The sequence below is a fragment of the Mobula hypostoma genome, chromosome 6, assembly GCF_963921235.1.
Source record: "Mobula hypostoma chromosome 6, sMobHyp1.1, whole genome shotgun sequence".
Classification (NCBI taxonomy): Eukaryota; Metazoa; Chordata; class Chondrichthyes; order Myliobatiformes; family Myliobatidae; genus Mobula; species Mobula hypostoma.
This window is the reverse complement of record NC_086102.1, coordinates 28,903,859-28,916,839: the sequence shown is the minus strand read 5'-3', so window position 1 is coordinate 28,916,839 and position 12,981 is coordinate 28,903,859. Positions and strand designations below refer to the sequence as shown.

Here is a 12,981-nt window from a genome sequence, read left to right as displayed (position 1 = left end):
TTAAGGTGGTTAGGTCCCCAAGACTTGACCAAATGTATCCTAGAGCATTGTGGGAAGCCAAGGAAGAAATTCCTGAGATTCTTGGATCCTCATTATCCATGTGTGAGTTACTGAAAGACTGGAGAGTGCTAATATTCTGCCATTGTTTAAGAAGAACTGCACGGACAAGCTAGGGAACTACAGCCTGGTGAAAAATAACATTGTTGAAGGGGATTCTGAGAGACAGGGTCTAACTGCATTTGGAAAGGAAAGGAAGGCAGCATGGCATTGTATGGGGAAATTGTGCCTCACTGAATTTGATTGAGTATTTGAAGAAGTGACTAAGAAGATTGATGAGGGCAGAGTGTTAGCCTCTATCTACGTGGACTTTACTAAAGTCTTTGACGAGGTCCTGCATGGTAGGCTGGTTTGGAAGGTTAGGTCACATGTGAGCCAGCCAAATGAATGTTGCATTTGCATGGTAGTAGGAGTCGACTAGTATTGTAGGGTTGCTTTTCAGATTGGAGACCAATAACAGTCATTGATCCACAGTGATCACTGCTGGATCCACTGTCATTTGTCTTGTATATTAACAATCTGGGAGAACTAGGTTTTTAAGTTTGCAGATGGCACCATCACTGGTGGTGTAGTGGACAGTGAAAAAGGACATCTAAGATTCCAACAGGACATTGATCAACTGGGAAAATGAGTCAGTGGAAGATTGGATTTAACTCAGTCAAAGGGAAAGTATTGTATTTTGGGAAAGTGAACCATGGTACCAAAAAATTACAGGGTCTTGGAGAGTGTTGTAGAACATAGAGGTCTATGGGGATATATGTACATTGTTCTCCAAAAGTGGCAACACAGCTAAAAAGACTAGTAAAGAAGGCAAATGGCATACTTGCCTTCATCAGTCAGACCACTGAGTACAAGTTGGAACATCACGTTTGCACTGAAACTAAATGTTGGTTTGTCTGTACTTGGATATGTGCAGTTCGAGTATCCTAGCTATAGGAAGGATGTCATTAAGCTGGAAAGGGTACATAGGGGATTTATAGGACGATATCAAGTCTGGAGAGGTGGAGTTACAAGGAGAGACTGGATAGGCTGGGACTTCTCCCTGAAGCATAAGAGTTTAAGAGGTGTCTGAGGTATGAATGGCTTAGATAAGGTAAACGGTCATGGTCTTTTTCCCAGGGTAGGGGAGTCTAAAACTAGAGATCATTTAAGGTGAGAGAGTAAAGATTTAAAAGGGACCTAAGGTGCAGCTTTTCCACATGAGGGTTGGTGGGTATAAAGAACAAGCTGCCATCAGAAGTGGTAGAGGCCGGTACAATTACAATGTTTAAAATACATTTTAAAGCATAGGAAATGTTTCCGGGGATATGGGCCAAATGCAGGCAAGTAGGACTAGCTGTGGTAGGCACCTTAGTCTGCTTGGATAATTGGACGAAAGGGTCTGTTTCCTTCCTGTATAACTTTGATACTTTAAAATTAATTTATTGTCAGGCTGCAAATTGTTGAATTGATTCATTTTTAAAATACTGCTTTGTGAAATTCTGTGTTGCATTTTTATATCAGAATCATTTGTAATGGGAAGGTTATAAAATCATCTCTGAGAATGTAATTCCCATAATATGAGAGGCATTGATCGTGTGGATAGTCAAAGGCTTTTTCCCAGAGCTGAAATGGCCAGCATGACAGGGCACAGCTTTAAGGTGCTTGGAAGGAGGTACAGAGGAGATGGCAGGAATAAGTTTTTTTACGAAGAATGTGGTGGGTGCGTGGAACGGGCTGCCGGCGGCAGTGGTGGAGGCGGATACGATAGGGTCTTTTAAGAGACTCCTGGATAGGTACCTGGAGCTTTGAAAAATAGAGGGCTATGGGTAACCCTAGGTAATTTCTAAGGTAAGGACATGTTTGGCATAGCTTTGTGGGCCGAAGGGCCTGTATTGTACTGTAGGTTTTCTAGGTTTCTAATATACTTGGACCTTCTGAGATGTGCTGTGCTTACAAGGTAATTTACTCATGGCTTTACATTATTTTAATACCAACTTTATTAAATATGTTAAATTTATCTGTGAAGTTTGCATTATAATCGTCTTTTATATATTTTTGGAATTGATTTGGATCTCTTTGCTCTAAAGGACTTTAGAAAACAGACTGCTCTCTGACTTAGTTTCACTCCTCTATACCTTGTGGTTCACTAACCTGGGAAACAAAGAAACGACTCAGAAGTTTCTACCTTTACCACTGATAAATGAATTTCTGTTTGTTTTCTCTCTTCTGATACAACATATCTGGTAAGAAATATGAATTCTGAAAGCTTTCTCTTACTGACATAATGTTTGGGTTTACCCACTGCTTGGCTTGCTGAAATATTTCAAAACATTGTGTTATACAATAAAATCTAAGAAATAATCATATAATGAATAAACAATCAACCTATTTTAAAGTGAGTTGATTTGAGAGGTGCATTTTGCCATTATTCAAGAATGCTTCCTGTTATTCATGAGTAATAAAATGGAATCTTCATATTTCATGTAGAATGTGTTCTATGTTCTAATTTCGTGTAACGTCATGTCCAGATGCAGCATCTCTGACAGGTGCTCCTTCAGTATGCCATCAACATGCAAACCTAGTCTTCATGTGTGTTTGCTAAATGGAAGAAAATAAGGGCAAATGGAGACCATTATTAAGATCCTCCAGCACCCAGGACATGCCCTTTTCTCACTGTTACCATCAAGTAGGAGGTACAGAAGCCTGAAGGCACACACTCAGCGATTCAGGAACAGCTTCTTCCCCTCTGTCATTCGATTCCTTAATGGACATTGAAACCTTGGGCACTACCTCACTTTTTTTAATATACAGTATTTCTTTCTTTACACATTTTCTAATCTATTCAATATACATATACACTAATTGATTTACTTATTATTATTTTACTTTATTTTTCTCTTCTATATTATGCATTGCATTGAACTGCTGCTGCTAAGTTAACAAATTTCATGTCACATGCTGGTGATAATAAACCTGATTCTGATTCTGACAGCTGTCTCCTAAGTTATTTGTTAAAATTTGTCCAGGTGACAGGGCAGACTGTGGTTATTTTGATGGTGGGACACCTGTTCCTCACAACTGTGCTCAGTTAAAAGATTTCTAAGTTCAGAAAATCTTCAGAGGTAGATTATAACCGTACTCCATCCAGAATGTCACACATTGGAAAAAACAGGCTATTTATACATTTCTACGTACTGTATTAAACTAATTCACCAACGTGTATTTCTTTTGGCAGGATAAAGATGGAGAACAGAACATTGTCAAAATTTCTGCAAACATTGAGTTCTGTTCTGCAACATCGATGTGATGCTTTTGATGACTACAAGGAGAAAGGGTGGATTGTTCTAAATGAAAAAGTTCTGTCTTACACAGAGGTCTTGTTATTGTTACATAAGTGGAGTGTTGTAGGAAAGGAGTCCCATGTGCAGGAATCCTTACAAAATCTGGCTCACAAATATAATGTTAAGGAATTGCAGAGTAAGTTTATACTTTTCCTTATGGCTTATTATCGTTTAGTTTTAATATAAAAATAATATTTTTCATATTCATTTTTGGCAACCATGGACTCAATAATAGTGTAGTGGTCAAGTTAGTAAATACCTAGACTAGCAAAAGGTAGGGCCAAATCTGACATAGATAACTCTATGTTTTCAATTCAAACATTAAATATAAGAATTTTTAAGAGAATTAATCTTGAAAATAATCTTTAAGAAACTACTAGTTTGCTGAAAAAGGGATCATGTTCACTAACATCATCCCTTACTAGGTCTGACTCCAGACCTACAGCAATCGGGTTGAATTTGAACTGTTCTATAAATTGGCCTAACATTGTCTATTATAACTGAAGCTCATCACAACCTTCCCACTGCTGGCATTGCCAGGGATGTTCATGTACTGAGAAGTAAACTCTCTGAAAGTCTGTAGAAAATGTTGGCTTTTCATCAAGAGATTAATCATTCTACTGGTTATGTTGTTTTGAAAAGTGTTTTGCATTTGATTCTTTTTTTTAATTTTCTGGTGTTAAGAGAAATTGTGCCGCAGACACTTCTCACTGTTTTGCCCTCCGGCAACAGTACTTCAACCAGGTGGTCTGACATTCACACCAATAAAGCCAGTAAAGATCACCTTGCAGTTTTGTGGGATTTTCAGTGAAAGGCTGCTAATCTTGCAACCATTACTTAGATCCAAGTTGTCTTTACTGGGGTAAAGCAAGTTCCATGCATCAACATTTAAAGCATCTCAGGTTGATGGCCAATATAACACAGAGAACTTACAAAAAATATATATAATTTTTATTTGCTTTAGTTATGATCCTATTGTAAATATAGAAAGATTGATAGTTCTTATCTGTACACTGATGCCAGTGATGAGGCTATACATAATCACCCAATTTACAGTACTTTTCCTATTTTGACCAATATAGAATACTGTGCAAAAGTCTTAGGCACCCTTGCAATATACTGTACATGTCCCTAAAACTTTTGCACAGTACTCTATACTGGTCAAAATGGGAAGGTGGCTGGGAAACCAAAATAAGAGTACTTAGCTTTGTACTTGTAGTATTAAGTATTATTTGGTAACTGGAAAGACATAATATACAGTACTGTGCAAAAGTCTTGGCACCCTAGCTAAATGTATGTACCCAAGACTTTTGCACAGAACTGTACATGAACTACATTGAAGACATTTGAAGTTGGAAATAAATATCCAAATCTGTTAGTGGCAGGATAGAATAAGTGGAAATGAAATAGTGTTTCAAAGCAAAGCTCCGGGGTTAATTCATAGGATTGACTTTGATGGCACAAAACTACTGTGCCGCACCAATGGCTTTTGGAACCACCTGGTGAAGGAAGCCATTGAAGTAAAACTAGAGGAAAATAATTTTAACAAAGGCAAAGGTATCACTCTAAGTAAGAACTGGAATTCGATTGTAAACAAGGTAGGATAGCGGAAACCTGAGTAGATGAGGCCTAACCAGTCAGGAGGGATGGACAACTGGGGTATAAGTACCACCGGACTAGAATGCCCAGGCATCATCCCTGATGAAGATAACAGAGTTGGTATCAAAATGTGAGTTAAAATCGATACCTGTACCCGGCTGGAAGCCCGAGAAGAGTTTATTCATCATATATGCTGGGAAACCACTAGATCCTTTTTCCCTGGGGTTAGTTCTCATGAAAGATAATAGACTTGAAACATTAACTCAGTTTCCCCATGCTTTCTGACCAGCTGGGGATTTCTTGTATTTTCTGTCTTTACTCAAATTTCCAGCATCTGCTATACGTTATTTCCATATGGCCCCAAAAACAAACTGTTCCATTTAGCAGAAGATGTAAATGCAAGAAGCTTTATTTAAGATGAGGCCACAGTGAATAAATAGAGATACTTTCATTATTTGCAAAGTTTAGGTTTTTAGGCTTGTTCGATAGCACATCTAACTCGATATATTTACTTCTTACATTTAAAGAAGTTCTTCAGGCGAGGCCATAAAAATCAGACAATTTTAATGAAATGACAAATTATAAATTATCTGCTGGCGCAGGATTGCACAATGGTGCACCAGATTGAATTGCTGTCTTGCTGTCAGGCAGCTCCAGCAACCTGGGTTCAATCCCAACCTCTGGTGTGACTACCTGTATGGAGTTTGGTCATTCTCCCTATGACTCTGTGGATTTACTCTAGCTGCTGCAGTTTCTTTCCACATCCCAGTGCAGAATTGATAAGTTAATGGTTCATTGTAAATTGCCTGAAGTGTATGAGTGAGTGATAGAATCTTGGATGATGGTGTGTGAAAATTGAAATGGAATAAGTATAAATTGGTCCTTAATAGTGGGCTGGAGTGCCTGTCTTCTTGCACTGCTACTCAATATCTTTTATACTTAGGTTGTCATTTTTTTTCCAGTGACTGAAGTATACCCAACAAGAAGTACAGCATTACATCTGTCTTCACATCATAATAACTGATTTGTTTTTCAAAGATTGGTATATGGATGGAAAAAATTGGAGGGCTCTGTTAGAGGGAAGGGTTAGATTGATCTTTGGAGTAGATTAAAGAGTCGGCACAACATCATGGGCTGAAGGGTGTGTACTGTACTGTTCTATGGTCTTAAAGTCTTGTACTTAAAAATAAAGGAGTTATTAAATTATTTAAGCCATTAGAGACAAGATAAAACATTAACTGATTTGGATGATTAATAACCCTAAATCTGAATGAGAGGTTACCTGACTCCATTTAAATTGTGTCCTTTATACTATTACTGATTTCGCCTTTGATATGATTCTTTACAGAAGTTATTAAAGAGAAGAACAAAGCTAAAGGATTTGGTTGGGGAGCAACTCGGAGTGGCAGAAAAAAGAGAGAGGAGATGCAAGACGATGCTGAAAATGAAGCAGATGAATCTTGTTTAGAGGAATGCAGAATTTCTTTGAGGTCTATATTCATTAACTGGGATGCAGAACTCCCCAGTAAAACCACTGACCCCCAAGAAAGCGAAGAGGAAGAAGACAGTGCTGTTAAAGCAACCTTATTTGTTGTAGCTCGATGGGTGATAAAGTCAGCACTTGAAAATCCTATTAGTGATCCACAAACTTTCTCATTATTGGTATGGCTTCAGAGAAATCTCCTGCCACATGCTGCTGTGACTCAAGAACTTTTGAAAGACAGTATTTTACGGCGTCACCTACTACAGTTTTATAGTAAAATTACTAACAGTGTAAATGGAGATGACTTGACAGGGAACCATTTTCACCTCTTCACCTGTATCATGTTTCAGCTGCTGGAGATTCGAGGATTGGCAGACAGCAATATATACAAGAGTGTCATCAAGGCAGTCTGTCTTCCTGCACTGAAAGGCCAGGATCATGAAAGAAAAGGTAAATATATTATTTTTCATCAGCGTTTGTTAAAGACAAAATTTCCACCGACCACCTAGCTGAAAGAAGCAAAACTTGAAGTGGAGCAACAAACTACCTGCTGGAGGAGTTCAGTGGGTTGAGCAGCTCCTCCTGGGGAAGTGGACCAATACGTCATGACGAAGGATGGAATGGGAAGATAATTTTGAAGAGGAGAGAGAAAGTGGTGCGACAGGGGCCAGTGGACCAAGGAGTGCCAAAGGATGACAGTCCGAATGAGTCAGGGCTGTAGTGGGGAGTTGGCAAAGAGAGGTGGTGGTGTTAGAAGACAGAGGCAGGTAGATATAAATGGAGCCAGGTGATGATAGAGGGAAGGGGATGATAGAGACACCTAGGAGGGTGATAAGCTGGAATCTGCCAAGTCAGTAAAGTGGTAATGAAAGCCATAAGAGAAGAGAAGGGCAGATGGAACCAGGAGAGGGATGGAGAGCGCCAGAATTTGAGAATAAGGGGTAGGCCATTTAGAACGGAGTTGAGAAAAAACTTTTTCACCCAGAGAGTTGTGGATCTGTGGAATGCTCTGCCTCAGAAGGCAGTGGAGGCTAATTCTCTGGATGGTTTCAAGAAAGAGTTAGATAGTGCTCTTAATGATAGCGGAGTCAAGGGATATGGGGAGAAGGCAGGAACGGGGTACTGATTGTGGATGATCAGCCATGATCACAGTGAATGGTGGTGCTGGCTCGAAGGGCCGAATGGCCTACTCCTGCACCTATTGTCTATTGTCTAAATGAGTAATAGGAGACTAGATGGTGACATGGAAAAGGGGATAGAAATGGGACGACTGGAGAAGAACTGGAAGAAGAGAGAGAGGTGGGAAAAAATGCACTAAAGATGAGACTTACCTAAAATTTTAAAAATTCTATGTTTATTCCTTTGGCTTGTGGACTACCCAGGTGGAATGTGAGCTTACTAACATCTGAAGTGGATCTGGCTAATAATGATTCAGTAAGATTTGGCTTTTAAACTTAAGTCATTATTTCCAGAGAATAATACCAATATTTCTACTGATTCATGAATTCAACCTGATGGATTTTTAGAACCAGTATAAGATTTATTACCACTGAGATATATCATGAAATATGTTGTTTTGTGGCAGAAACACAGTGGACGACATAAACATTTCTGTCAGTTACAGAAATAAAGAAAAGACAAATAATATAGTGTTCTTGGACCGTTCAGAAATCTGATGGTGGACAAGACGAAGTGTTCCCAAACATTGAATCTGGGGTTTTCAGGCTCTTGTACACAATGCGGGCTTGTCCCAGCTGGTGAGGGTCTTTAAAGGCTGATTTGTTCTTCCACGTAGGCTCTACGCCGTAGCTTACACAAGTGGCCTACGCCTTTGTTAGCATTTATACTTGTGCGTTGGTGTGTCTGCATCGCTCTGCAATTCACCGCCAAAGCACTAGTTGGCGGTGGTGTTTCTATGCCACTGTGTTGAGTTTCTTTGTGTACTTCAATGGCGACTGAAACGGAGTGCATCATGGAGTTGGAGCTAATGTTGACTAAGAGTTACTTTTACTGAAATTACTGCAATGCAGAAAAGAGAGAAGACATCGGAGGAGATGGTGTGTACGACCATTGAACGGATTGAGGCAGAAGGAGAGTGAATTTTCTGTGCTTGTTTGGCCACTGAGAGACATGGATGAGGAAATGCATTTCAAATATTTTCAGATGTCGGCAGGTAGATTTGATGCGAAGAAGCAACCGGAAATGCGATGCTATCAAGCGGACCAATCGCAGTTGTTGCAGTCTGCATCACCGCGACGTGTAGTTACATTTTTGGGGAGGTGCGCGTCAGCCTACGGCGTAGGGTACATGGCTATACCTACGGCATAGATTCGACGCAGAAGTATAAATTGGCCTTAATGATGGGCTCCGCTTTCTTGAGGCACTATCAGTGTTGGAGAGGGTTGTGCTCATGGTGAAACTGGCTGAGTGGACTACCCTCTGCAGGCATTGGAGGTTCCATACCAAGTGGTGATTCAGCCAGTCAGATGATTCTCCAACATTCAAATGTAGAAATTTACAAGAGTCTTTGGTGATATAATAAATCTCCTCATATTCATAATAAAGTAAAGCCACTAGCATCTGGCTTTGTGATGACATCAGTGTGTTGAGCCTAGAAGAGATCCTCCACAATGCTGATGCCCAGAAACTTGAGGCTTTTCACCCTTTCCACTGCTGACTTCTCAATGAGGACTGGTGTCTGTTCTCCCAACGTCCCTTTCCTGAAGTCCATAATCAATTCCTTGATCTTGCTGACGTGTACAAGGCTGTTGTTAACAACACTACTCAACCACCTGATCTATCTCAGTCCTGCACATCTCCCTGTCACCAACTGAGATTCTGAGAAGGAAAGTGCTGCCATTGGTGTAGTAATGCTGTTTGAGCTGCACCTAGTCAGAAAGTCATGAGCGTAGACCGAGTAGACCAGTGAGATAAGTACGCATCCTTGGAATTCATCTACAAATTCATCAATCATCCCCTTTTCTGCTTTTTTAAAACTCTGATTTACACTTCCTTGACTTTCAGACAATGACATGTCTGCTCTCATAAATTATGATGGTACAGTATTAATAGATGCTATTGATAACATCTGATTGTTTTAAACCATGCTTGAATGCATTTAATTTCCTGTGGTAATGTGCCTTGTTAACTCGATTTGAATTGTACACTAAAATTGTTCACAGACGTGTTAACATGTTAATTTGTTATCACAGGAAATTAAATTCTTCATGTAAAAAAATTAATATACTAAGTGTAGGAATCAATGTTATATACCCAGTTTTAATTCCTGATTGCTCTAAACTCTGGTAAATCATCAAAAATTTCAAATTCAGGAGCTTATTTTCACATACAGTTTTCACAACCATGTTTCCTCAATAAAGTATTTTTTAATGTTCTATCACTTATAATTTATATTTAATACAGCTTTTGCACCCAATATTATGAGAGTTTTCTGTTCCTTGCTCATTGAGTATTAGGAGTCTGAATTGTGCTCAATCTGGCTTGCTACCCATGGTATCCCTGGAACTGTATACCTTGCAGCACTGCTGGTCAAAATTTCCTGAGGGTTTCACTGCCACAACCATCCAGTGGGAATCCAAAAGTCTTGCTTTGAAGTCAGCGTTGCAACCTTTTGGCAGCTTGCTGCTTTTGAATTGCCTTTACGTCCTGACGACTGAATACATTTTAAATACTTTTGAAAAGTAATTAGACATAATAAATATACTTAACTATGTCATACACTATAAATTAATTAAAAGTGCCAGAATTGTGAAATGAGAGTGATATAAAACGAACCACTCCTGAACCTAGCTTTTCAATCAGCCTGCATTCACCAGTCATCCCTGCCATTAAGCCAAGGAGCAGAAACTAAAGTGTACTCAGCACCTCAGCCCAGGATGTGCTCGCTGCGGAAATCAGTACTGAGTCCAGTGGCAGAGTGGGGATCAGATACGTGACCTCTCACCTCCAGCTGATTCCTGACGTCTGCTAGTCAGCGCACAGCTGTGGAAGTCAGCACCCACTGTAGCTAACCAGCCGTTTTCCATGGAACCGCAAGCTGGCCAGCAGCGTAATCACATCAGTGCTTCCATTTTCAAGATTGTTTAATGCAATTTCCTGTACACAGCTATAAAGTCAGTTTAATTTTCACGTTGCGAGATTCATCAGACAATTATTTCTTTTTATGTGGTTTCTTTTTGCATAAATATATGCTTACCAGAAACAGAATACTACATGTGAATTTAAATAAAGTTTCATTAACTTAAACCAAACAGTTGGATATGGTGGCCTTACACATCACCAGAGGGTGCGTCCCCAAACTGTATATAGGGCCTCCATTGGCTGAGGTCTGCTCCAGCTATTGCATCCTACCTCTCCGCATTTGATACACAAGCCAGGAAAGTACAATACAGAAAGCAAGCAGTAGCCCATGCAGCAGGCACCCCTCTCCACACAGCTGATGCATCCAAAGGAACAGCGAAGACCAATACAGTTCAGCACCAGTGGCATCGTAGGAGTTGCCAGTCATTGTCGAACACAACGTAGTGCTGTCATAGGGGCTCCAGCTTCGTATTTTTCCTCGTGGTTTATTCACCAAGCCTTCCTCATGAGTGGGTACGACCACAAGGCAGTGAAGGTTTGAGATCAGAGTTTTCCTTCTCCTAGATGAGCTGCCAGCCATGGCTGATGGGCCCCATCTCCCCAAAGCGACTGGTTTGAAGGCGCCAGTAATCGTCCTATGCCCCTTCTGCTAGCAGAAACTGTTCTGCTGGGCTTAGTAGTTCTGGTACACATGAAGGACAGGAATTGGACTTGGTCATTTGAGACACATGCCACTGGAAGCATTTAAGAGGTGCTGGGAGCTTATCCCCACTTCTCTCCCCCTCCCCTACCCACCCCCAGCGATGATAACCATAAGGAAACCCCTAATCTCTGCAGTGTTGCATACAAAAAAGAGCAGTAAATCAGATGACTTGATTTTGAATACATCTTTGCAGGCACCTACTAGAAAGACATTATTTTTGTGTGATGCAAATACACTAAAGAGTTCCATAGGAGCATAATCAAACATTTTGCAAGGAATCCTTAGGACAATTGAGAAGGAGCTTAGTCAAAGTGGGAAATTTTGAGCCCCTTTAACAAAAGATGAAAGTGAAGTTCCTTAGGACGGTCCTTCTTGAATTTGCTAAGCAGCTGAAGAAAATATAAAGAATGTTTGTTTGAAATGGTCCAAGAGGCTGAGAGAGCTGGATTAGATAATGGAGGTAGGTACAGATGAAATCTGAGTATGAGCACTATTGAGAAAGGACATAAACCACTCTCTCAGTTATGGCGTTTTCTTGGCTCAATAGGAATAAGAGAAAATGAAAAAAAATGTGCACCTCCGCAGGAAGATAACACATACCACAAAATGACAGAATTATCCTGTGTAAAAAGTGAATTGTTGTTTCATTTGCCATGGACATTCTTATGCTAATTCTATGTTTTCTTACAGCCGCAGCACTGGCTCTTCTGTCTGACTACTTGTGGGATTTGTGGCTTGGAGGTCAGAATCCTCAGCTCTTACCATCTCATGTAGCCTTGATCCTAGAAGCCACTGAAGTAACACAACGACTTGACAGGAATCCAAAAGAAAACCAGAAGCCGACTGATGCTCTTGTATCTCTCTGTCGAGACATCCATTTCCTTACTGAAAGGCTATAGTCAGAAAACTACCTCTTTAGTTACACTTTCAAATTCACATTTTATTTTGTTAAAAGGTTGGAAAATGTATGGTCATGTAATTGAATATTTTCAGCATTGTCAAGATGTGTGTTATTTTGGATACTAATCTGTCAGCATTGAAGATGCTTTTTAAAAAATTATTTTTATTAAATGTTTTAAATAAATTATTACTGTATAAATACTAGTTACTTTGCAAATGAAAAGTTAAACAACATTATACTAACATTTATTATGATTTATAAATATTATGGTTTCAGATTTTTCATTTGATGCTTCAGGAAATCAATGAGACATCTGCAGTTTTGACTGGGGCCATTTTAGTCTTATTTTAAATTTCCATCACCTATATAACTTACAGTTGAAGAGAGCATTTCTTTAAATAATACTACATTAAAAGAACACTTTAAAACTACATTTATATCACATAGAAACATAGAAACATAGAAAATAGGTGCAGGAGTAGGCCATTCGGCCCTTCGAGCCTGCACCGCCATTTATTATGATCATGGCTGATCATCCAACTCAGAACCCAGCCTTCCCTCCATACCCCGTGACCCCTGTAGCCACAAGGGCCATATCTAACTTCCTTTTAAACATAGCTAATGAACTGGCCTCAACAGTTTGCTGTGGCAGAGAATTCCACAGATTCACCACTCTCTGTGTGAAGAAGTTTTTCCTAACCTCGGTCCTAAAAGGCTTCCCCTCTATCCTCAAACTGTGACCCCTCGTTCTAGACCTCCCCAACATCGGGAACAATCTTCCCGCATCTAGCCTGTCCAATCCCTTTAGGATCTT

At 39.8% G+C, this 12,981-nt stretch overlaps 1 protein-coding gene across 3 annotated transcripts in view; it reads left to right on the top strand.

The window, feature by feature from the left end:
* The window catches only part of urb1 (URB1 ribosome biogenesis homolog), a 121,435-nt gene extending 109,082 nt beyond the window's left edge, over positions 1–12,353 (top strand). For 2 of the 3 annotated variants that reach the window (XM_063050486.1, XM_063050485.1), the window contains 4 exons: positions 2,127–2,282; positions 3,275–3,516; positions 6,328–6,912; positions 11,957–12,353. In XM_063050486.1, coding sequence (XP_062906556.1) covers positions 2,127–2,282; positions 3,275–3,516; positions 6,328–6,912; positions 11,957–12,165 — 1,192 coding nt within the window. In that variant the 3' untranslated portion in view covers positions 12,166–12,353. The remainder of the gene's footprint in view (positions 1–2,126; positions 2,283–3,274; positions 3,517–6,327; positions 6,913–11,956) is intronic. The other variant, XM_063050487.1, reaches the window with a different exon arrangement.
* The last annotated feature ends 628 nt before the right edge of the window (positions 12,354–12,981 follow it).